Source organism: Poeciliopsis prolifica, unplaced genomic scaffold (assembly GCF_027474105.1).
Source record: "Poeciliopsis prolifica strain line A6 unplaced genomic scaffold, Auburn_PproV2 SCAFFOLD004, whole genome shotgun sequence".
Classification (NCBI taxonomy): Eukaryota; Metazoa; Chordata; class Actinopteri; order Cyprinodontiformes; family Poeciliidae; genus Poeciliopsis; species Poeciliopsis prolifica.
In genome coordinates, this window is record NW_026562379.1 from 17,502,496 (window position 1) to 17,528,955 (window position 26,460).

The 26,460-nt window shown below is 39.0% G+C and overlaps 1 protein-coding gene across 9 annotated transcripts in view; it reads left to right on the forward strand.

Annotated features, from left to right (window-relative positions):
* The window catches only part of LOC129358720 (MAP/microtubule affinity-regulating kinase 4-like), a 49,818-nt gene that overhangs the window by 7,921 nt on the left and 15,437 nt on the right, over nucleotides 1–26,460 (forward strand). For 6 of the 9 annotated variants that reach the window (XM_055027819.1, XM_055027817.1, XM_055027820.1 and 3 more), the window contains exons 2-13: nucleotides 9,640–9,837; nucleotides 11,072–11,125; nucleotides 20,259–20,307; nucleotides 20,382–20,447; nucleotides 21,064–21,134; nucleotides 21,641–21,697; nucleotides 22,126–22,362; nucleotides 22,443–22,562; nucleotides 23,580–23,679; nucleotides 23,994–24,103; nucleotides 24,948–25,137; nucleotides 25,754–25,977. In XM_055027819.1, coding sequence (XP_054883794.1) covers nucleotides 9,640–9,837; nucleotides 11,072–11,125; nucleotides 20,259–20,307; nucleotides 20,382–20,447; nucleotides 21,064–21,134; nucleotides 21,641–21,697; nucleotides 22,126–22,362; nucleotides 22,443–22,562; nucleotides 23,580–23,679; nucleotides 23,994–24,103; nucleotides 24,948–25,137; nucleotides 25,754–25,977 — 1,476 coding nt within the window. The remainder of the gene's footprint in view (nucleotides 1–9,639; nucleotides 9,838–11,071; nucleotides 11,126–20,258; nucleotides 20,308–20,381; nucleotides 20,448–21,063; nucleotides 21,135–21,640; nucleotides 21,698–22,125; nucleotides 22,363–22,442; nucleotides 22,563–23,579; nucleotides 23,680–23,993; nucleotides 24,104–24,947; nucleotides 25,138–25,753; nucleotides 25,978–26,460) is intronic. The other 3 variants (XM_055027818.1, XM_055027821.1, XM_055027823.1) reach the window with 1 other exon arrangement.

Below are 26,460 nucleotides of genomic sequence, written 5' to 3' on the forward strand. Positions count from 1 at the left end.
AAATGAATCTAAAGCCTGCCTGGCATCTGCTGTACTCAAAGGAAATGTTTTGTCGTCTTTCCAACTTTGAACAATCTGTCAGCCCATATTTATGTCCCAGGAAATTAGATGAAAGTTGCCAGATGTTCACAAGAGGCTGGGAAGTAGAAGAAGTAGAAGTCTTTAATTATATTTATTTTAATGCTAAGAGTCTAAATATTTATTTATAAATAGCACTAAAATGTCAACATGAAAGTTGCAACAAACATGTTTGCTGTTGCAGAGCTTTGGGAACAGACGTACTGTTTCGCCCAGGGCTCATCATGAGGCTGTGTGTGTGTGTGTGTGTGTGTGTGTGTGTGTGTGTGTGTGTGTGTGTGTGTGTGTGTGTGTGTGTGTGTGTGTCTGTGCGTGTGTGTGCGTGCGTGTGTGTGTGTGTGTGAGAGACAGAATAAAAAGGAAGTCGTATCGTGGGTGTGGGTGATTGCTTGTGAGCACATGTACAGCCGTCTGCTCTCTGAAAAAGACCAACATGTCCGCTTGGAGGCCTTTTGTTGTTCCCCGGACGACCGCAGGCTTGGCGAATTCGTTGTCCCGACGCGTCGGCCAGCCGAGCGCCGTCCGCTTCACCTAGAAACGCAGCAGACAGTCCTGAGCAGCTCCAGGCTCTGCTGAGGCGGCTACCGTGCATGATTGGTATAAAATGAGGCAGGCTGCTATTAGATAACCTATATTTGTCACAACGCCTCAGTGATGTGGTTTGTGTGCAATCGGAGCTCAAAGGTCAGGGAACTGGGACAGTGGTCTCTGTGTTGAACAGGCCGGCCGGAGTGCCTATGAGCAAGTCGCCGAGCCTCCAGCTGATATATTCACTCTCATTAGTGGGTTGCAGTTGTAAACTGCGGCAGCTGAATCAGCTGGGTTGGTACGAAACGGTGGGCAAAGAGCTGAGCAGCATTAGAGAAAGGGCTTAAGAGCTTACCGGACCTTTCTGTAGCCGGGTTGGTGAAGAACGTTTCAGAGGCGCGTTTCACAGGAACATCCACGACTTACTTTCCTCCCGCAGATTTACATCGCTGCTAAAAGCCGCGCCTGTTTTTCTGCATCAGTTTTAGAGACGGTTTCACTTGTTGTCACTTTGGCTTCGTCTTCCTGCAGGAGAACAGAAACTGCTTACAGACGATTTTTTTTATGCAGCTAAAAAGCTTTTCTGGGTTGTGATGCATAAATCAATCAGTCAGAAAAGAAACATTTTCTTATCAGTTGCAGGTCTGAACCTGAACATCTGATTTGTTTCCTGTTAACTGAATGCATCAGGTGAATAATTCTCCTATTGTTGTTTCTGGTTCTGAAATGTCACATTTAGAAAATAAAATCATTATATAGGAGCTTTTTATTTTATTTTCTTATTGTTAAAATTTTAAACAGAAAATGTGACAAGCAGCACAGGCAGTTTAGTAGATTTTATTTTATTTAGTAGGTATTTCATTCTAATCTGCTGCAACTTTCACTTAAAAGTTTCACCCCAATCTGCATTTCACTGATTTCTTGAACATACAGGAAAAGTTTTCAAAGAATGAATTAACAGCATATCTGTATTTGCTGCTCAGAAAAGACCTATGCAGTGTAAAGTTTCAACACTGTTGCTTTAAATGGAGGGTAAAAATGGCTGCATCTTTGGTATCAGATGCGGTTCCTGAAAACGTAAACAAATAAGGTATGAAACTGTAAAAATTTTAGAATTAAATCCTTCATTTGAAGACAAAGTTCAGCTGAGCCTCAGAGATAGTTTCCTGTTCCACTTTATGATGCTACAATATAAAAATGTAAGTTACAATCTGGAATCCTGTACAAGTCAAAAGCAAATTGTTTGCACAGATTCAGGCCAAGTTGAGCGCCTGTTCCTATTTTCCTGCCCGTCGTTTGGTCGTTTAATCTTAGAAATATTTGCCGGCTGTTGATCAGGCGGCGACCAACCGGCCGGACGAAGAATGAACACCGTTCACGTCACACACGGTGTTGCTGCCATGCAGACACACACACACACAGCTCCCTGCAGACCAACCTATTGTCAGAAGCTCCTCGCGACAGAAAGAGGCAGCAGAAAAGACACTGATGGCTCTAGTTGATGCACACAGTCAATCTGTTGTGCGAAGGGCCTCAGCTCCTCAGGTGTACGGTTTCGCCTCAGGCGCAAGCTGCTGCAGTGCAACCTACTCGCATATCCGGTGTCCTAAACGGGATGAAATCTGTAGAGTCTCCTGACTTTTCTCATGCAGTTTGAGACTAATGAGATTTTTTTGCTCCAACTTCCAAGAAATTTCAGTCGCCTTATAATAAATGTGAATAAACTTGATAGTTTCTGCTTGTCGCTGTCTTTGTGTTCACATACAGGCAGTTTTGGGTGAATTTTCAGTGTTTAATCAACTACAGGTTGATGATTTTGTTGTAATGTTTGCGGTTTGGACTCCAGGAAGAGACGTCTCTAGTGCGGTAGAGACTCATTGGGATCCTTAAATAAATAAACAAACCAATTAATCTATGAAAAAAGTTAAAACAAGCTCATATTTCAGCAAACTTACCTGCAAATCAGTTATGTGTTGATTCAAGTTTATTTACACTGGAAACCAAAATGCTAGTTAAGGTTCTTTGTTTTTGCTGCGTAAATCTTGTGTGGTAACTTCTTGAAGCGATGACGGTTTATCTGCTTGCTCTTCGCGTTACTTCCTTATCTGTGAGGTTCCTGTAGCTTCCTTGAGCAAACGTTAAAGAAATGCTTCCTGTCAGACACCGAACCTAAAGATTATTTAACTATCACTTAAATGTGTTTCTTTTTATGCTTCCTCAGCATTTCTATCTGCTGTGCAAACATGGAAGTGTCTTTGCTTTGGAGCTGATTCAGCCTCGCTGAAGTTTTCAGACCCTTCCAGCTGTTTCTCGCTTTGTCACTACAAATCGGTGCACAATATAAAGGATGTTTTTCAAAGTTCTGTATGGAGGGAAATCTGGAAAGTGCGGCATGCATTTATATTCACTGAAGTCAAACCTTAATCAGATGTTTTGCCTTTTCAGTTTTGCAATGTCTCTAAATATTTTTTTCTACAGTTTCAGTTCTGGATATGTTAGTTTTGTTCAGCAAATGTCCTTTTCCAAGTCTGTTTAACTCCAATGTTTAGTAATTTAACCAATTACTAAATTAGATGATGATTATTTCACTATTTAACTCGTCATGATTAATCTGAGTAATCGTTTAGCCCTCATACAGTTTTGGATTAATGCCTGTTTTGAATGTGTTGTTGTTTTCAGCAAACTGCCTTTTCTGAATCAGATACTCCAGTTGAAGATGAATCGATTGCTGAGTTAGTTGACAGTTATTTTGGTAATTAATTCATCACGATTAATCTGATTAATCATTTCAGCCCTAGTTCAGTGCTTTCAGAAAATGGCCTCTTTGAGTCTGTGTACTCCAATTAGCGATTAATAAATTGCTAAATTCAAATTTGTTAAATTAGTAAATGAATTGACAGTTATTGAGGAGACGTGTCTGAAACATGTTAGATCCTCCTGTTGTAATACATCAGTTATCGTCTGCAGGATGCATCCGACTGAAAACTCAGGATTAAACACATTTTTGTCTTTTAAAAACCCTCTGAGGAAAAACAAATAACCTCATATTTCGGGAAACGAATCATTACAGCGAGGGAGGATAAATCCATCTGCGTTGAAAGGAGCGAACTCCGGCCAAGAAATGACTCAGCATTTAATCCGCCGCTGCTGGTCCAAACAGAATAAATGTGACCACTTACTCAGCTAAGTTGGATCATGGCAGGGCGATATGCTGAGTAACGTGGCGCGGCTCCAGGTTGCTGCGTGTTTGCGGTTATCCAGACTGAGCTTACATTTGCATGAACTGGACCTGCGACTGGAAGTGATGGGGAAACTGCTGCCATTGGGGAATGTTGGTATTAACACATCGGCAGTTTTAAAGATCCAGTGTTTGTGAGAAATTTTGTTTTTAAGAAAATGAGACGTTTGTGCCGTTCAGTAGTTCTTAAGTAGCTTTGTGTGCTGCTCAGTAGCTCCAGTAGAGACAAGCGCCTGCCTGGTTCCCCTGGGGACATAATCTGTGTCAGAGAAAAACCGCTTTGCAGCCAAACGGGTCTGACCCGGATTAACGCTTTGATTCCCAGGAATTTGAATCGTTGGCAGAAGCCAAACATGTCTGTCAGCTGCTCTGATGCTTCAGCGGCTTTCAGTGAAAACAGAGGCACTCGTCATTGTTTGTAACGATGTGGACTTTCTGCGTGGTTGGGAGGATTTCTGTCCCTCATTTCCACTGAAAGAGAAACCAACTTTTACTTTTATTGTTATTCAACAACCATTTGCAAGTTTGAGTGTTGCAGGGCAAGCTTTAATTTACAGTTCCCTTCCTTCTAAACCCTTTAATGAGAAGGCAACTTTTGGAGAAATCTGCTTGAACATGCAATGCCTATAAAGAATGTATTGAAGAATATAAGGTTTATATGAAAGACTGTGATATCAAACTAAAGACTCCAGAGAATACGCTAGGAAAAATCTGCACTAATATTACTGAGAAAGAGTAAATGAACATGTCACTGAGCAGAGATTCACAATATAAAACGTCCCAAAACTGATATTTAAGAATAAAACAAAGTGGCTTTTTTAAAACTTGACAGGAGATTCTGGCGTTGCCACGCTGCTGGTTGAAGAACATAAACATGCACAAAAAGCAACACAATAAAGAGGAAACTGGAAAAGTCAAAGACAGACATTCAACCTGCAGAGAAACGTTTGGACTCTTTGATTTTTACTGAATTCTCTGGAGACCGAACGTGTCAGATGAAGATTGATCACTTCGGCCACAGATATGCTGAACCCAGACGTTTACAGCCGTGTTTTATGCAGAAATGCTGTCCGGCAGCAATGTTGACATTTCACTGAAGTTAGCATGGTCTGCTTCCACTGTCCGGTTTTCACAATGTATCATCCAGCAAATGTTGTAATGACTGTAAAATCAGATTTTAATCTTGAGCTGGTCAAAGATTCCCAGCCCTAGACGTGATGCTGCTAGCTGTGCCACTCGGCTAGCGTCTTTGTTAGCTTGGAACGAAGCTAACGGCTAATCTAGCTTCATTTAAACGCAGACTTATTATGGGCTAATGTTACGCCATAGTGGTTCACAAGATCGTCATCTTTGGCTTTTTAAAGAAATGATCATCTTTAGTGATTTGTACTGGATGCAGCTGCTCTCTCCTGATTTGTATGTTGATTTTTCCCTTTTTATGTTTCCTACAACTGAGTACAGAGAATCTGCAGTTTTTTTCCTTCCATTAAATCTTGACCGGTGATCAGCCGTCAGACCAGTCCGTCAGAGACACCGGCTGGTTTTTCTGCAGCCGTCTCTTCCTCGTGTTGTCCTACCAGGAAGGAGCGTCGCAATGCAGCATGTGACACGGCTGCTGTCATCGCTGTGACATCTCCGTTTCCAGGGCAAGATCTGACGCAGGGAGACGTTTCTGAAACTTCCCCTCTGCTCTTGTCACACTGAAAAAGATCCTGATCCCTGTAGGAAAAATTTTCAGATTCCTGCAGAGATGCTCAGGAAACCTCTGTTGAGAACTTTAAAAAAAAAAAACATCTTGCAAACAACAACTTCACTAGAAAGTGGACGATAAAGTCTTTGGCATTTTCTGCTGAGACCCAAACAACTCCACTATTTCTTCATCAGTAGTTAATATTAATTCTCGTAGTGACATCTTTTGAGTCTGTGAGCTGCTGGACAGGAAGCGGAAGCTGCCACTATGTGTATTTTTAAGAGTTTGAGGACGGAGGATTGCGCCACACCACTGCAGAGGACGACATCACACATCCTGTCTTTGCTCAATACTTTCACATCAATCCACGCACTACTTGCGTAGCTGCTGTACATTCAGATCGATCCTTAAATAGCGTCGCAGTTCCTGCAGATGATGCGAGTAGAAAATCAGACTCGCATTTCTTTGGCTGCAGTGACCTGTGTAGTTATTTATGAGTCTGTCTGCAAAAGAGGAAATGATGTAATACATTCTTAAAGTCAGTTGATGCTGATAGTTCATATCAACAATGGAAAACCTGAGTTGATTCCTGAGTTTTCCATCATCCATTTATATTTATAGATTTAATCTCTTCCAGTAAGGCTGGACAATAAATCAATAACAGTTTATATCGCGATATAATAGTCACTGAACTCCGAGCCACAGCTGCACAGCATTCTGGGGGTTGTAGGCAGAGGAAAGACTTTTTCACTTCAATAACAAATCATTTTTTCCGATGCCGTAAGCGAAACGTCGGACTCAAATCCCCAAACATCTTTCTTTTCTTTTCTGCTGATAAAGCTTAGAGTTCAAAAGTTCAGAGAAGAAAAAGAGGCGGGGCCGGCCTTCTGTCAACAACTCGCGTTTATCGTTGTCGAAATGACGTGTGGATGTTTTTCCACCGTCACACAGGAATTTCACTAATCCCTGACGTGGAGGGGAAGCCTACTGCTTCCCCTCTAACAACTTCAACTAAACTCCTAATGGTTCAGGTGGTTTTTGCAGGAAACTTGATTACTAAAGGCAAACTGTTTTGCCTCCTGGAACAGGTGGGGATAGGTCTATGGCACGTGTGTCAAACGCTTACTGAGTGCTTAAAGAAAGAGTTATTTCATGATATTTTAACAGTTTTATTAGTTTTATTTATTAGTTTAATAGATTTTTGATATGGCCCAAAATGAAAATGAGTTTGACACTCCGGCTCTGTGGGCAAAACAAAACATGTTCATTAAATTTTTTGCACAGAATTATTGGTATATAATAAAATTCCTGTCTGTTCAGTTGGACTCCTTTCAGAATGAGCTGCTTTAGGGCTCTGTCCCTTTAAATGAGTTTCTGCTGGCCGCGCGCCACAACTCAACGTTCACACTCGCTCCTAAAGACATGCGCAAATGTACAGCTTTGAAAAGAAGAAGTGGAGCCTCCTGCACAACCAGCAAAATTGCAGTGAATGATTTCTGAGTGACAAGTCAACAGTGCCTCTTCCAGCAGGCATTGAACGGCGCATACAGCAGTTAAACCAGCTGACCAAACGTGCTGGAGCTCAGCTTGGGTCGCTAGGTAACGGTGTTGTGCCTGTTGATTGAGACTTAATATTTGGGAGGTTTTTGAAAAGACTAATTTTCTAAAAAAGATAAACTTATTGCCAAAAAGAAACAAACAGCTGGGTGGTGTTTTGTTTTTGTTTGTTTGTTTTGTTTTTTAAAAATGTTTAGGCTGCTTATAGATTAAATTTAAACCTGAACAGAATTAGGAAAACATACAAAATGTGATATTTGCATAACGGAAAGTTTAATTAATTAAAAATATATTTGTAAAATAAATAAAAAAGTAAAATAATAAACGAAACAGCAATAATAATATAATATCTTTAAAATAGTAATCATTACAAGATGGCTTCCTGTCTCAGCTCTTCCTGCCAGCGCCGGCAGGGTGATCTGATCGCTCAGTTTCCAAGGTCAAGGTGTGCAGCAGCAGCAGCAGCAGCAGCAGCAGCTTTGCTGAATGTGCACATTGCATCTGAACAGCAACCTCCACCTGCACCCCCACCCAAACACTTAGCGCCATCCATCTTCCGAACCGAGCGTCCTATCACATTTATAATGATTACTGGGGGCGTTATCCCACAGGCTCGCGCCCTAATTCGTTTTCTGACTCGGTTCTCCGTCCTCCGAGACCGTCGGACCACACCTCCAACTGAAGAAATTGTATGTTAATCAGAAGGAGTGAATCGATGGAGCCACGAATTTATGGGAGTTTGCTGAAAATGAAGATGGCAGCTGGAGACAAAAGAAAGGGCGTGTCTGGGCAGAAAGAAGGAGAATGGAGGGAAAGGATGAAAATTGATTTGTCTGGGGGATGGGAAGAGCCGGGGCAGATAAGGAGAGGGGGGCAAAGGGGAAGAAGGGGTGAAAATGAAGGTGCCTGGATAATATAGACAAAGAACAAAGACAATCAGTCTCTGCATTTCTAATAGTTGTCCTAACAAACACTTTCGCTTGCTTAAAGTTTCCTATAGTCAGTTATTTCCAACATATTCACTTCAGTTTATATAGTTTAACAAGGCTGGTAAGTCTGTAGAGTAATAAGAATCGTAATATAGAAACAGATTGTCACATTTAACACAGTGTGGATCTTAACAACCGGGTAAGGCGCAAAAATATTTGGCTCAGAACTGCAAGTATTATAATGAAGCAATTATTTAGATCTATGGAGGATAGATACTGCCAAAATAGGGGACAAGTGTATAAACAAATCAAACAATAGTAAGATATTTCCCAATTCATTTGATTACACAGTGTGACATAATTTAATACTTCAGTGTTAAATATAAAACTATCACTATTTTTACCCACTGTCAAATTTTATTTCATGATTTATTTAGCTTAATACTTTTTGTATTCCGTATTTATTTTAAAAAATTAATTTAAGGTATTTTTTTATTATTATGCATTCATTTTCTGTAATATTTTCTCTTTGCAGTTTTTTAAATTTTCCTTATGTTATCTTCTAAATCTTCAAAAGAATAAAGTAGAAAAGAAAAATGGAGTGGGAATGGAGAATATTTATTTCTACATTTATTGCCAATTTTGGCAGAACCTGTCCTCCATAGGTTTTGGTCTAGAAAAACCTCCAACATTGAGATGTGAAGGATCTAAAAATAGTGACGCTGCTTGGAAGGAAACTGTAAATCACAATCTGTCAGTGGACTGAAGTGTTTAATCTGCCAGGAAGCGGCTGAAATGAAATACAGCCACTTTAACATTCCTGTTTATGAAAGTGAAGCGTTCAAACTCCAGTAATGACAGAAGAGTAAAATGTCCTGGTTTACTCAACACATGAACTTTAATAGTTTCAGTAATTATCCGACTGGTGCTTCCTTTACGTTTCACTTCCTTGCTAGTCATGTTGTCCTGCATCCTGCATTCAGCTCATTTTCTTCATTCTTGTTTTGTTGCAGAGAAAAGCAGGTTTTTTAACCCTTTCAAGAATAATTATTAATGTTGCTTTTTGTGATTTAAACTGCATCGGAAGGGGACGTCGCAGGTTTCAACAAGAATCAGAGCTTTTGTTTGGTTGAGTAGATGGTCATCATCCGGCTGAATGTTGATGACCTTGCAGCAAGTCATGAATGTGAAGAATGTGAACTATGAACGATCACATGAGATGCACCAAGGTGATCCGGTTACAGTTGGTTCTGGAGCCACATGACTGCAGAACCAGAGTCTCGAGGTCTTTGACGGTTCTGGTAAAGTGATGCGGTCACGTATGACCAGGGAACTTTGGCTGCAACCGAAACCAATCAGAAATTTGGACTCTACAAATATCTGCTTGCACGGCTTTAACGTGAAACTCGGCAAAGTTACGTCCATCGTATCTGGAACAAACTTTCAGAAAACTGCAAAACAGTCGAAACACTGAGTTCCTGTAAATCAAGACTAAAAATCCAGCTGAAATTGATTAATATGCTGTCTTTGTTTTTCTGTTTTGATGACTTTTAACTGCATTATTGCTGAAATTTGCTTTACAAACTTGATTGACTGACTGATTCCCCCTCCTGCCGCAGCATGCCTCCCTGTCGGCCAGCCGCTCGGAGAAAGGTACGGGCTGGTCGAGCCGCTCGCTCGGCGCCCGCTGCCGAAACTCCATCGCCCTCTGTTCGGACGAGCTGCCGCACATCGGGAACTACCGACTGCTGAAGACCATCGGCAAGGGCAACTTCGCCAAAGTCAAGCTGGCCCGCCACATACTGACGGGCAGAGAGGTGAGCCAAAACTCCAAAGAAAGCTTTCTTTCTTGCTCTGGAGGAAGCTGTGAGTTGGTTGGAAGCATTTTAGCCACGAGTTTGATAAAAACCCTGCAGCAGAATTGAGGCTTTGCACTCTCTGAACAGGCGAGTCGCCTTTAAACAGACATCTTTCTTCTCATAAAACCTGCTGACCTACATCGGCTGAACCGATACCTTGAGGCTCAGGAAGCTCCACACGGCTCGGTCATGTGAAAAGCTGCAGTTTTCCACCCAAATAAAGCAGAAGTCAGTGATATTGTGAGAGTTTACAGCTGAGGGCCTGATGAGGTCTTGAACCGAGCCGCCACCTCTTATTCAGGGCTTCTGGAGTTATTTTTGTTGACTGCAGCTTTTAGCGTCATAAATGTGCTGTAAAACAGCAGGTCTCGAACTTTGTCCTCTTTTTATTGTTTTGCTTGAGGTAATCTCCTAACATATAATTCAGGAACATAATTTTACATCAGAGTTTAAAAATGTAATCATAAATCCACCAAACTGCGGAAACTACAATCATTTATAAATTATGTTGAAATTATAGGAGGTGCATGTCAGTAAACCAGAATATCACAGAAAAGTTTATTTTATTTCAGGAATTAAATACAAAAGTGAAACTGGCTGTGAATATATATAAATTACACACAAAGTGACATATTTAGATGTTTCTTTTGATTAATATGACGTATAGCGGATGAAAATTGAGTCTCTAAGAAAATGTATTTAGCTCTAAACATTTAGTTTGAAGGCCAAATATACAGATAACCTTAACCCTAACCTACAATAAATATTTATTTAGCAAGCTAAATATTTAGCTGTTAGAAAACATTTCCTGACCAAACATTTAGCCTACAAATATTTAGTTTTCAAACAAAATGTTTAGTTTTAAGCTAAATATTTAGCTTCAAATTTAATATCTAGTTTGAAGCTGCATATTTAATTTGAAGCTAAATATTTTTGTTTGGAGCTAAAAATTAAGCTAACAAAAAATTATTTGGCTTTACATTGTGTTGATAACCTTTTAGTGTTTGTTTGACATTTGGGATTAAAAAATTAAAAAGATTAAAGTGATAAAAAAAAGTTACATTATTGACACAATTTAAGAAAAGCAACATTTTTATGCTAAATTAAAAAGATTTAACGAACACGACAATTAAGTACAGATTTTCAGAATGTCATGTATTTTCTCTCCTTGTTTTTTGTCACTGTTTTCCAGGTTGCCATAAAGATCATCGATAAAACCCAGCTGAACCCAACCAGCCTTCAGAAGGTCAGTGACATGAAACCCTGAGCTGCTGCTCGTGAAAAATCCTCGGAGATCACCGACGTTTTTCAACATTGTCCCACATTAGCCTTAAAACTGTTGGACTTGCCGACTGACGCGTCTTTTTTCAACCACAGACATGATTTTCAACGATGCATGAGAGCACCTTGTTGCTACAGCAACGCATTCTTTCAGGCATTTTCATTGGTCAAAGCCCAGGAAGCGTTAAGGAAGCGTTAAGTTCATTCAAACACGAGGAAATATAATTTACATTTTCAAATATGTTAATTATTTGCTGATTCTTAATCATTTTCAGTCATTTTTGTCAGTTCATTATATATTTAGAAGCAGAGCGTTGCAAAAATTTTGTTTTTTCAAAGTTTTCCGACAAATCATGTTAGCAATACCTGCAAAAAAAATACCAATTGTACAATTAGTCGAAATCTAATACTTCCACTTTTCCAAAGCATCAAATTGTAAATGATTCAACTTAAGTAGATTAAAAAGCTTAAAATCACTGTTTGGTCCACAGAGTCAGTGATCCCCAGGCAGAAAGTCCCTGAGCTGGATGAAGCTCGATGTGTCCAATGCTTTGATTCCTCATTTAATCCAGAATAATGTGCTCAACGTGCCATCAGCTCCCCACTCCGCTGCGCCAGATCCACGCTGTCGGAAAACGAGTCCATTCAATGTGCAGAGACAATGATGCAGTTTAAGCGTTTAACTGGAGTCTGCAGCTGAACCACTAAAATCTGTTAAAATGCCTCGTTAGTGTTGGTTCAAGTTGATTTTCTCTTGCACAATAATCAGATATAAAGTCGTTTCCCCTTTCTGTCATCCTGATTTCATCCGTCTCCACTCACTGGGAATTTTTATTTTATTTATTTATTTGGTGTGAAATTACACCAAATCACAAATTAGCTTGCAGTTTAGCTTATAAGTGGAAATAAATGCTTAATTTCTGCTACCAATCAGGAATTAAACAGGAAATGCTGCTTCAGCGCAGCTTTGTGTTAAGCTCAACAAACTTGTTGGATTCGGACATTTTCAAACTTCCAATGTTTGTGTCTGATTTGTAGTTTTGAACATCAACTTTGGAAGAAAGATCTAAAAAAGTAAATAGTTTGTTTTATTTGAAACAGAATAAACATGACTATTATATAAAAAGAAATTGATAGGATTACAGTGAAGAATAGAAATAAAGTTTATTGTCCCTCAATGGGAAATTTCAGGTGAAAAAAAACAGCTGAAGTGATTAATTGTGATTAATCAATTATTGATTTGTGTTTGATTAAATTGATTAATGATTAATGGTCTTCTTTTTTTTAGTAGACTCAGAAGAAGGCAATTTTCCAGAACAACACTCCTAAAGCAATAATTAAGCCAAATATGTACAAACATATATTTGAGATAAAAAAAAAAAGAGCAGAAAACCTTCTTTGCCTGTAAACCTGTTCTACCTTCAACTCCTCAATTGGCACTTTTAGCTCCACCTGGTTCAAAATCTGCAAAAATCCTATTCAGCACATTTTGCTCTCCAATTATTAACCGATTAATCAAAAAAATGATCAATTAATCAACAAATGATGAAGTGTACTCCAATGGAATGCTATATTATTGCATTTTAGGCAATAAAGTGTCTATTTTCTTATTTTAAAAAATTATTATTTGCATCTTTCAATGGATTTCTAATATTGTATTTAAAAGGGTGTAAATAGTTAAATGTAAAATCTACAGTGTGCCAATTTTTAAAATCAGATTAATCGTCTAAATAATCAATTAATTGTTCAAACAAATAATAAAATAGTTGCTTCTTGCTGCTCTACCGAAACTATAAAAACAGGAAGTAAGAGTAGTAAACGGTAGAGTAAAGGTGAATTTACAGCCAAATAAAAACATAAAAATTTTAAACAGACCATACTTGAGGTCATTTCTCTCGTTAGCCGCTGATCCAGATTCATCTAAACCTGCCTTAAATGTGACACCAAACTCCCATTTGACTTTTCAACACTTTGATTATCTGACTTCTGGCTCCTGTAAAATGATTTCTGATGCCGGTTGAGAACTAGAAAACATTTTTGCAGGATTTCAAAGTGAATCTGTTTGGCATTGAAGCAGCTGTGTTTGTTTGCTGTGGTGAAAGCGTCTCTTTTCAGCTGTCCAAGTGTTTGATTAAAGGCTCTTCTTTGAAGTGCTGTAAAGGATTTGTATGTTTTGCGTTCCCAGTGTTGTGTATTCATACTTTAAGACCACGAAGCGGCTCAGTGTGTCTGCGTTACGCCACCATCAGTTGTTCTCTCTGTCCGCTGGAACGAACGGGGCTAAAGGCTCGACGTAATGAGTCTGTGCATGCTTGTCTACTGACATTTAGGCTAAGCTTTTAACTACATGTGCTGCATTCATGATTAATGAGATTAAGCCCTTCGCTGTCTGAACTTGGTCCGTTTGGTTTGCACTTGTTTGAATCTGAGTCTGTTGGCTGAAAATAGTCAAAATCAAGATGCACCCTCTCATGTTTGGATATTATTTTATAGCTTTTGCAGTTTCCTGCACAGGTTTATTTAAAAAAAAGAAAAAAAAATGTCAAAGCGTCACGCAGAAGACCTGGTTGCTGTTTGTACTCTTGTTTAATGCCCGCATTGTGAATTTCATGCTTTGAAATCTTGGTAACTTCCAACTGGGCTTGTCACAATAAACAATAAATCAGTTAAATGCATCATATGTTAAAACAAACTCAGTAATTTCCTTTTCCATGATTTATCGTTTTCTCTTTTCTAGTTTTTAAACTTCTCTTGCCCGGAATTTCTGAAAAATTAGCCCTTCGCTGTTGCCAATTCTATTACAAGGGCCGAAACGATTAATCGGATTCATTGTGATTAATCGATTACTAAATTAGTTGATGATTATTTAAACAACCAATTAATTGTCAACTATTGTATACAGAATCAAAAAAGGCAGTTTGAACATAAGAACATAATATTCAGAGCAGTAATTAAGACAAAACTGTATGAAAAAGACATACATTTTGCATTTAAGATGAAAAAAGTTTTTAGCTCCGCCTGGTTTAAATCATATAAAACTGAAAAAACTTGTTAATCACCTTTGCTATCCAATTATTCAGTTAATCATAAAAATAATCACTGGGTCAGTCGTCTGCTGGTCTGATGTTAAGGTCTTAACTTTTCACATGTTGATGTTAGATTATTATTTTAGCTGCAGATGTATCTTTTATCAAATGATCAAGCGTTCACTAAACCAACGCTGTTATTGCATTGTAGGTGTGATGCTGTGTTTTTATTTCAAAAAGTAATTGAATTATGTGTTTATTTGCTATTTCAAATGGATTATTAGTATTTTTTTAAAGTAAACTGACGCAGTTAAATAAAAAACCTGTCCAATATTAATCAGTTAATCATCAGAATAACTGATCGATTACTACAATAATTAGTTGTAGCCTTTAGATTATTGCCAGGCTGGGTGTAGCTTTAAGGAGAAAACATAAAGTTAAGAGTTGCAATAATACAAGTAGGAGAGTAGTAGAAGAAGAAAGTGAGCTCTAGCAGCATGGAGTAGGGGAAATATGATTTCTTCTTTAGATCTCCTTTCATTTGGAGTCACTAACCCAGTAAAATATTAAACCGCAAAATATCTGTTGCTGGTTATGTGTTTATTTTTCAAGCTCATACATGACGTTCAGTGTACTACATCTTTTGGGAGTCTGCATCAGCGAGTGCCAGATCTAAATCAATATCCAGAAAATTGTCCTAATCGGGACATTTCTCGTGTATTTCCTGACTCGTAATGTTTGCCATTTGCTCCTGTTTGAGTTTTAGGAACGGTTCTCAAAGTCTAAATAAGCATCTCTTTGTTCTGCAGCAGCTCTGCTGACTAAACGTTAACTCAACCCATTGATCACCTCTTATCTGGTAAATAAAGCGTTGAGCAGAGACTGCGACTCAACCGACGTTCCCTGTTTCTACCTAATTGTCATCGTTTTACACAAACAGCCACTTGTTGACGTTTACTCGCTCTAGCACATGGTGATGATAATATCATACATTAAGGGGAGCAAAACTATAGTAGTTTGTGTTTATTTATGAGACACATCAGCTTCAGTTCCATTTATTTTAGAGCAATAAATGTTTTTATTTCTGCCGTTTGTGAATGGATGCATGAAACCATATTTCTATTTTCTATAAAAGCTGTGAAATGTTTACTGAAATGTTCTTCTAATTGACTTAATGTGGAGGCTTATTGAGTAAATAAAGTGTGTATTTCCCAACTCTGAGTTTTCTCAGCCACACGTTGAGCTGCAGAATAAATCCTGTTTCCACAAAGATTATAGGATCTTAGTAAATAGGAAAACATTTAAAGAAGTTTAGTTTCCTTCAGTAATCTTGGATTTCAGATTTAAATATTGCTGGTAATAGGCCTGTCGCAATAAGCAATAAATAATTTAATTGCATGATAAATTAAAACGAACTCAATAATTTCCCTTTTCTTGGTTTATCGTATCCTCTTTTCTCTCTTTTTACCAAAAATAATTTTGTTTGTAGATACTTTATTCTTTATTCGGTTGGTTGTTTCTGTTGTTTTGTTTATTTATTTTATATATTTGAAATATCTTCAAGTTTTAAATGTTCGTTAGAATTTTATGTTTGATATCTGAGAATGTGTTTTTTGCATTATTACTGTCAGTTGAAAATGGTCCTAAAAAACAATATTATTGTTTATTGCAGTAAATTCTGGGACAGGCAAAGCTAATCATGGCAGGCCGATGTACCAATATCATATTAAAAGGTGTTCATTCTCTGATTTTCACCACAGCGATTCTGGCCCATAACTGATATTAATGTTACATTTCATTAAATTGTGATGAGTGCCACCATCAGAATCATAAATAGTCACCAAATCTGCTGATTAATCCATTTATTAAGGTTCAAAAGTAATTCTTAGCAGGTGGATTTTTAGTCTTGATTTAAACCAACTCAGGTTTTTGTCTGTTTTGCAGTTTTCTGGAAGTTTGTTCCAGATTTGTGGTGCGTAGAAGCTGAATGCTGCAAGATGGGAATTATCATTAGTTGCTAATATTAGCTTAGTTTTACTTATTAGACGTTACAAAAAAATGACTAAAATTGGCCAATATCCATGTCAATTGTGTCTGTTTTCTTTGTTTTTTCCAGATGTATCAGGTTTGTTTTTATTTTGTCACTCAGCCACTCCTTTCCTTCACCGCTCCACTCTTCCCTTTCTTTGTTTCACATTTTGTTTATGAACTTTGTTTGTACAGTAGGTTTATGTCCTGCTTTCTTCCCAGACATTTTGTTGCCACAGGAGCTTCACTGTAATCACAGCTGCAAGCTTTGTTGTTCGGAGCGCCAAAGTTCACTCCACAAAAATGTGAGGCGGCTTTGGGAGCCGAGCGACTGTGGAGCTGCGGTCTCGGACTGCGTCTGTGCTACTGACGCTGCACATCGTCAGTGATGTTGAAACGCTGTGTTGGGAAATGTCCCAGAGCGACACATTCGCTGTTATTATTGGTTACATCGAGTAAACAATAATGCAGATTTTTTTCCACCAAATTAACGTCATTCTTGGCTTAAAGGTTCTTAAGAAAATTTCATATTTTCATGAATTTCTTCCTGCTTCCAATTTCTATAAAAACGTAATGATACAAATTGATGTTGGGTTTTTCTCATTGTTTCATATTAATGTTGACATTACATTCATAGTTAAAACAATCAAGAAAATTCTGGAATTTGATTTGTTCTCTGTCTGTGGCGCTGCAGCATGGTTAGCATTCAGATGCTAATTTAGGCTAACTCCTATTAGCATAACATGGACTCAACAATAGTCAATAATCAAAGCGTTTTTTGAGGCGGAAATTAACCCAGTGGGCCACAAGTAGTGGGTTTGTTAACGGCGACCGCTTGTGCATCAGCTTTACGGTCGTACCAGAAACAATGATATAAAGGTTCCGACTTGGGACTTTATGTAAAAAGAAATAATAATCAATTGAGTGTGGTAAAACAAAAATATTAGTATTAATTCCCTTTGTCGCTTAATGCTGATTGGATGTTCTACAGCCTTTATACTCCAGTCAATGATTAGTTGATTAATGAAATAGTTGTTTAGTTTAATCATTGGTTAATCACGATTAATGCGATTAATCGGTTCAGCTTTAGTCAGGAATTAGAAGCATTAGAAGGAGCAACTGTTGGTTTTTGGGTTCCTGCATGTTTTTGTCTTGTATCTTAAATCTTGGTTGCTGTAAAAGGGTTTGTGTGGAGCCTTTTCCACTCAGTCTGTTGCTGAATAATCTGGGAGACCTTGGTGAGAATCCTGGTGTTCCTGTGAGATCAGAAGAGTTTTACAGGCAGACATTTATCTTTGCATTCGTGCACTCAAGTGGAGTGTGTGTGTGTGTGTGTGTGTGTGTGTGTGTGTGTGGGTGTGTGTGTGTGTGTGTGTGTGTGTGTGTGTGTGTGTGTGTGCAGAGTTCAGGCCGCTATTTAATGCCGTGGAAGTGTGTTTCGTCCCTTGCCCAGGCCCCTTCAGCCAGGAGCTAAATTCCAGACGAGCGAACAAAGGAGGCGGTCGTGTAGGGGATCGGGGGTTTGGGGCACAGCAGCAGGGACCCAAGAAAGACGAGACATAGAGCAGAACCAGAGACAACGGGCTCTGTTTGTCAGTGTTAGGCCTAATAAACGCAGGGCAACACACCCTCTCCTGTGTCTTTTTATGCACTTGTAATGCCATTGTGCAGCGTATCTTTCCTTTGTGAGTCTCTAGGCATAACAATATTGTTCTTGCTTGACTCTTTGTTGTTCCTGTTCCAGTTTGAAAAGGAATAATTGGACAATAAAGACACACGACTGCTGACAAAGCACAAGAGGAAGGTTTTCCCACAAGCTCATCTTCAAAGTAGCGCACAGACAGCAGGAAAGCAGGAGGAGGCTTCGGTTTTTCTCCTCTGCTTTGTATTTCTCTCTTGTTCAGGTATAAAAGATGCATCAGGATTTTGATTATGCGGCAGCATAAAACCAGATTAACCTTCAGGACTCCAGTTCCTGCAGAGCTATGAATGGCAAAAAGGACATGTTCATTTATTCTGGACATTTTAATAACATTCGTTGATTAAATTGATACTAATTTAGACAAACCCACCACCATATAACCATTACTTTGTTGCTTTAAATATGTGAAATAGTGAACCTTTCATTTCTTGCACCTTTTCTCTTCCTTTACTTCAAACTGTCGTCGTTTTGCTTCACTCCTGAGAGGAGCACAGCGCACAGTATCGAGTTTTTTAAAATAAAGAACATTTGAATGTTTCCTGATTTTTTTATTAATTTAAAAATGTGATTATGGTTAATATAAATGTACAAATATGGGCTATATATATATATTTCATGTGACTTGCATTGTTTTAGCATTTGTTGGATATAACTCTAAAAGTGTGGCGCTTTTATTTTGTTGCGGCGGCGCTCCTATGTCAAAACATAGAGGGAACATTATAATTATAAATGGTGAAGTTTATTTCTAGAGTTAAGTAAAATTAGGATTTCTAGACCTGTGCAGCTCATAATGACATTTTTTTTATTTTTTTTATCTCTTTCTAACCTTTTGGTCATAATTTACGTTGAGGTCTTCCACATTATTCCCTTTGTTTCTGGATGCCTGGCATATTTTTGCCCTTTTTCACTTGTGGACTGTTGTGATGAGTAACAGTTGCAACAAGGGATTATTTTTACAACTGGGAACAGCTGATTAGTATCTCAAAAGCTCAAATAAAACCTGAATTGCCATCGGAGAAGTTGAAAAGGAGACTTCATGGACGCAGCTTTTATTTGTTATTTCCGATCACAACCCAACTCCAGCTTCTTCCAGCCCAACTTTCCAGCTGTACGGCCAGAGGTTGGTTACACAGGGACTGATTTGAAGGAAAAAGAGTAAATAGTCCTCGTCCTGAATGGGGCATTCAGCTTTTTTCCCCTCGCATTACTTTCTCGCAGCAGCATGAACTGAGCATTGATTGGATCAATACCAGTGAGTCAACAGTTTCCTGGCTGCTTGCTAAGCTTCCGATTTCTGCGTCGGAAACGATTCCCAGTTCCTTATTTCACCTCCAGATCTCCTCCAAGTCTTTAAGCAGCGACACACAGATTAGATTTCACACCTAATGGTCGGAGAATGTGAGACAGAAGAAGTGAAAACGCAGCAGAGGTAAACGAGTGGAGAGGAAGAGGGGTGATAGCAGAGCCAACCCAGTCGATGATTCTTCTGAAAGCTCACATGAGCAGCTGATGCGCCGTGCGCTTAATTCAATTACACTCGTTCCCTGTGGACGTGGGTCTGTGTTTACAGCGGCGACCCGAATCAATCTAAAGGCTCCGAGAAGAAAGACGGGCGGAAGAATAGACGCAATAAACGTGTGGAGGAGGAGGGTTTCATCCCTCACTGGGGTTTTGTTGCAACCAAAATAACAGCTGACCTCTTTTAATCCATCCATCCATTCATCCATTCATCCATTCATTCATCATCCATTCATTCATCCATCCATCCATTCATTCATTCATCCATTCATTCAGATTGTTGCTTCTTTAAATAAAGAGAAGCAACAATGTATGGAAGAGAAAATAATTTACTAATCCGTGTTTTTGTGGTTTGGCAGCTGGAATAAATCTGAAACGGTTCCAAAGTTCGACTCACTTCCTGCTTCGTATTCTTGTTCACCATAAAACACTAAAAACTGTCTTTCCTACAAATCAATCAAAAATAAACTCCGAAATTGTGAAAACTGATAGTCGAGGGGGAAGCTACAGTTCGATTCCCGGTCAGACTGCCGTTGGGCAAGACACGCCCCCTGATGATGTCATTGACCTTTGAGCGCGTAGCGAAGAGGAAAACGCAGAGCAAGAGGGGATGTATCAGTGTCAGGGTTGTTTTATTGATCATTGATCAGGAAGCAGCAGATAAACGCATCCAGGTTGATTAAAGTGACAGAAAACCTGCAGAGAAATTAATTTAGACTTTCTGATGTTTCCTTTTTACAATTTGATCATAAAAGTGTTTCACAGGAACCTTTTTGTTATTTCAGGCCTTGTTGTTTATTAATGGCTTCTTGCTTTCCTCCCAGCTGTTTCGAGAGGTGCGCATCATGAAAACCCTGAACCATCCCAACATAGGTGGGTTTCTCTTTCAAAACCGATCCCTTTTCCATGGCGACGGCGGTCTTAACCTCGTGCTCTTGGTGTTGCAGTCCAGCTGTTCGAGGTGATTGAGACGGAGAAGACTCTTTACCTCGTCATGGAGTACGCCAGCGGAGGTGAGCGGACGCTCCAGCAGCACCGCAGTCGCCAACTGTTGGATTAGATTGATCACTTCTCGGCTCTAAAGTCCAATCTGCTAATTAATTGAAGCCAGAAACTCAATTTTCATTAGAGAAAACTCGCCTGTGGGAATAAAATAATGGCCTTGCTGTTATATTCTCTCTGTTCTGATTGGTGAACTGGGTCAGGAGCCTTGTTGTTCTTTGAAAATGCTTTAATTTCATTTTCAAGCTTTGGAAATTGTTTGATTTCTGATATTGAAACTGTACAGTTTTCTAATAAAGTGTAATCTAACGCTTGATTAAAAGCCTGGATTTGGAAGAAGATATTTACAGTTGAAACTAAATATTTAAAGATAATATAGATTTTTTTTTCAGTGTTTCTGATGCTAAATAAGACGAAAAGTTTCTTGTTTTAGGTTAGTCAGAATTACTACAATTATTTCTGTTTGTAAATCCAAACAATAATTCAGTCACTGATATTTAACGAGATCCGCCTGGCAAAAGCCGGATTACGTTTGTCTTAATATGCCAAACCCTAGAATTGGATGAGGAGCACTTTTCTCTCTTCTCCACAGTTAGTTTGAATGTTTTGTTTTTGATTTTTGTGCAGGCGAAGTGTTCGACTACCTCGTGGCTCATGGCAGAATGAAGGAGAAAGAGGCCAGAGCCAAATTCAGACAGGTGAGTTAGACAGCAAACCGTGGTCTGCATCTGTTTCCTGAGCTAAACTCTGAAATTCAATGTTCCTGATGCAGAAAAAAACAGGAGTTTTCTGCATTTATTAGTCTGGATAACAGAAGATTCACGCTCCAAGTTTTGAGGGTGGAAGGCCTCCTTACCATCACCCTAATCTTTACCTCTGATCAGATTTAAGTTAGAGTCATAGTTAGCAAAGTTTCTGCTAACAAGTACAAAATTTTACTTTGGCTCCACTTTGCTCTCAATGAAGACAATATTTTTTTTTAAATATTTGACTTTTTCTCTTTCTTGGAAGCTTTTATTATTTTTAATCAACTGAAAAGAGTCAAAGAAAATTATATTTTGAATTGAAAAATCTGCAGCAATCCCGTGATATGGAATTAAAATCAAAACTGGAGCTTATTGGTTTTACTTTACTTGTTTTGAAGTTACTTTTTATTGATTTATTAGAGCCAAATTATTCTCTTGTTTTCTGCGTTTCTCCTCAGATTGTTTCTGCTGTTCACTACTGTCACCAGAAGAATATTGTTCACAGAGACTTGAAGGTCAGTTTAATGTCTATGGTGACATTTTAGCTGATGTGTGACAGTAATATATATATATATGTTTTTACTCGCTATGTTGATCATAGTCAATATGACTCCCTAAGAAATTTGCTATAAACTCATAATTATACATTAGTTTGAAACAGATCAGCAATTTGTTGATTTTGTGTTCATTTCTGAGATTGTGGAATTGTAAAAAACTGGAGGGACTGATATTGTACAGATAAAACTGCTTTGACTTGAGTGATAGAGGAATATTTAAGCACAGAGCTGCAGGCTTCATGTGTCTCTCCAGAATCTGGAGGGCCACAGATATGGTGATGGCGAGCCGGATTTGGCCCCCTGGCCTTGAGTTTGACATGTTCTCTAAGTTGACTGAAGCTAACAAAGTGACTACTGGGACGTTCCGTCTCTGTTGTGTCCTGCAGGCGGAGAACCTGCTGCTTGATGCCGACTCCAACATTAAAATCGCCGACTTCGGCTTCAGCAACGAGTTCACTGAAGGCAACAAGCTGGACACCTTCTGCGGGTCGCCGCCGTACGCCGCGCCGGAGCTTTTCCAGGGGAAGAAGTACGACGGCCCAGAGGTGGACATCTGGAGCCTGGGCGTTATCCTGTACACGCTGGTCAGCGGGTCGCTGCCATTCGATGGCCAGAACCTAAAGGTACGCCCGAACGTTGTGGATATCTGGAGGGGAAACGACTAAATTCATGGAGTCTCATATGTTTGCGTTTTTATGCTCAGGAACTGCGGGAGCGTGTTTTACGAGGGAAATATCGCGTTCCCTTCTACATGTCCACAGACTGTGAGGGAATCCTGCGCCGCTTCCTGGTCCTGAACCCCGCCAAGCGCTGCTCCCTGGAGGTAAACGGGAAACTGCAATCAACCAATCAAGTTTATTTGTGCAGCACATTTCAGCAACATGGCAGTTCAAAGACATCATAAAACATAAAAATGCAAAGTCATAGAACACATCACAATCAATTTGAAGCAAATTGATCCACAAAGAGAGAGGGGTGCACATACTTTAGCTTTCATTTTATTATGGGCCATTTCAACACCATGAATGTCCTCAAAAGGCAGCATTATTTAACATTTATGGCTGTCAACATATTGATATTGATACAAAAATGATAATGTGTTAAAATTACATAATGCAGATTAATTGAACTACTTATTTTTCCCAAAGAGCCTCTCTCCAGACCAGCAGCAGTGCATTATGGGCAATAAACAGCAGTGGAAGATGAAAGTTGAACACTTTTACTATATTTGAGCTTCTGCATAAAAGGAGTTGTGACTTTTTTTTTTACTCTCTATGTTGATCAGTCAATTTGAGCCTTACTTACATCAATTAAGGCTGAGGCAGCAGAAGTAAGAAATACTGCCCTCTGCAGGTCGGAGTTAGTCATATGAACCCAGAGTCTTTGCTGTTGTTCAACAGGAAATGAATGAAAAGTTTCTAAATTAAAGTTTAAAACAAAATGGCTTCATTCCTTTAAACGTTCCTGAATATAAAAACCTGGAAAACAGAATCTTCAGACATATTTGGTTTGAGACAGTAAAAGGTTTGGTGAAAATGTGCATTCAGTGGCGGTTGTTGATATGGGCATTTGCCCAAGGCGTCATCAGAAAGGGGCGGGGCTCCCAAGAACTATAAAATACAATGTATCTGTCAGTTGTACCCGAACAAGTTTGCCACTGCTTGCACACATGATTAGTGGAGTAAATTTCCCTTAGTTGTTGTTTGGTACTGGGAGACAACATCACCTGCTTTCTGCTACAAAAAACAGATAATTGTTTGCATTTTTATTGGCTAGAGTGGCGTAGAAGGAGGGGCTTATTCTTCTTTAGTAAAACCCTTTTTCTCTGTCTGGCCATTAGCAAATAATGAAAGATAAGTGGATCAACGTTGGTTACGAAGGCGTCGAGCTGAAACCCCACGTTGAGCCTGAGGAGGACTTCGGCGACAGCGGCCGCATCGGTGAGTTTTATTTTTACTGGCCTTGATGTTGCAAGGTGATAAAATGGGCTTTTGCACAGCCAGGTTGTTTTTAATGCTTAAAACTTGTTTTAAAGCTTAAGCTTTCTAATGTTTTGGATTAGAAAGCAGCTGAGAAACAAGGAAATTAGAGAAATTGTGAAGCAGAAGCGAGGAGTGAACCTGAGACCAAGAAGGAAGTTTTGATTTTCATCCTTCGCGTTACTTTTTTTTTTGCTGACTGAGAGGCTTTGATTGCAGCATCAAACAAAGAACCGCATCTTCAGAGATTCATTTCTGTCTCTCACTTCTTGCAGATGTGATCGTAGGGATGGGATTCGACAGAGAGGAGGTTCGAGAGTCTCTGGTTAAACATAAATACAACGAGATCACTGCCATGTACCTGCTGCTGGGACGCAAGACAGAGGTGGAGTGTTTCTCTGTTCTCTGTTAAAATCAGTCAGATATATAAATGATGCCATCATGATCAGCATTGTGTTAGTTTAATAATAGACATGATGGCATTGCTTTAAAAAATGGGTTTATTTTAGAGGGAAAATGTATTTAAATCTGCTTCAAACTCAGTTGATTTAAAAAAAATAGTTGCAAGTTTTATTCTGTGCATTGCATCTACAGTAAATATGTTATTGTCAATAGTTAATATATACTCCATTAAATAAATTTAAAAAAGAAAAATGCATATTTTTTTAATTGGGACCTCATTTTTTAATCAGTTTTATTTATTTTCTGATGTTTTGTTCTTTTATTTTAAGCTTTTTTATTTTATGTTCTTATATTCAAATGAGGGGGAGGAGTTTTCTCTGACACAAGAAAAGTTTAACAAATGAAATAAGTTACATAAATAAATCTTGAAATAAATATATAAAACATTTTGACAAATTCCATAAAATAACATTATTTATTAATACTTATTTTGTTTTTATTTCATGTAGATATTTATTAGTTTCCATATTTATTACTTATTAATTAAAAGCAATGAATGAATTAATCAAAATAGTGTAAAGTTTTTACATCTCTTCCTCAGGTGGCCAATAAATAATGTGTAATATAATACAGTTTATCTCTAATTATTGTGGAGACAATGTTTAGAAATGTCAATATTCTTCATTTTATTATTTTATTTACTTAAAAATGATTGAAAATCATTTGAATTAGAAGAGCGATCCTGTCGCTCATCTTCTGTGTCTACAAATGTGGCTTTCTGTGGTTACATGACCTGGACCTGCTCACGTTGTGGCTTCGCCTTTCAGACGGACGGTACCGAGTCTCGGTCGGCCAGCAGCCTGAGTCTCGCCCGCGTCCGCCCCAGCGCCATCACCAACGGGATGAGCAAGCACTCCACCTCCTCTTCCTCCTCTGGCGCTCAGTCTTCCTCCTCCAGTCACAAGCCTCAGCGAAGCGCCTCCACGTACCACCGCCAGAGACGACACTCCGACTTCTGTGAGTCCAACGTTTCGGTTTCTTTGAGGCAGGCGTGTCAAACTCATTTTCATTTTGGTAACTTAAAGATCATGAATGTTTTCAAAGAACAATTTATGAAACTGTCTGCGTTCGATGAGCACTTCTTAAAATCGAATACATTGATCAGTCCTCAAATTTTTGTTGGTTTTTGTCATTTTTTCACAATCAAAAACAATGTGTAATTGTGGTAATAATAAAAAATTATTCTCAAAAAATGTAGTGTTTGAACTGTAATTGTGGTTCGTTTTTACTTGTCATGTTGGTCGCAGTCAATATGGCTGCCTGAAGTAAGAAATACTGCCACCTGCAGGTTGGAGCTGGTCATTTAAACACAATGTCTGAAAATGTTTGCGTAAAATTTGCAATAAACTCACGATTTTTGCCACGACCGCAAAAGAACCTCTGATTGTTACAATTTGGCACCATTTAGATAAAAACTGTTTCTATTTGATTGATGAAATAATATTTAAGGTCTTGAAGCGTTTATTTACACGTCTCTCTGGAGGACAGAGGGACACGTTGTGGCGTGCCGGATTTGAGTGTGGATGTGTTTTAAGGTGATATTTGTAGGTGAAGTGCTTCGGGTTTTGTCCAGTAGGTGGTCCGGCTGCTCCGGGGTCGGCTCACCCCAAACGAAGCCCCAGCGGCGTGGGCGAGGCCGCGGCCCTCAGAGAAGAGCGGCTCTCCGTACGCAAGCCGAGCGGCTCCGCTGTGGGCTCCCGCAGCATCCCGACCCCGTCCAGTCCCATGGTTAGCTCCGCCCACAACCCAAATAAAGCAGAGATCCCCGACAGACGCAAGGAGGTCAATTCGACTGTGGTAAGGCCTCATAATTCAGCTTCTCGGGTTACAGCAAACCAACAGAGAAAAAACCTATTTTAGAGCAGATTTACTAATTTGGAGGTTTATCAGTTGGATATATATCAGGATATTTTGCACAGCAGAGGTTTGCAACCATTACTCCTGCAGACTCTCAGATAAACTCTAAGGAGATATTTTCTGGCTTTGATTGACTGGATTAATCGGATTAAACGATTTGTTATAAAAACCACATGAGCGGATGGGTGAATTTCTTTAGGTACCTGAAAAGATACATCCTGGTAAGCTCTGCTGATCTCACCAACATCCATCAGAACTAGAGCTGAAATGATTAAGCGTGATCAATCGATTATTGAAATAATTGTTAACCAATTTAGTAACTTATTAATGGCTAACTGGAGCACATATACTCAAAATAAAACCATTTGCTGAGAAAACTACACAATCAGAGCAGTAAGTGAACCAAAACTGTACAAAGATATG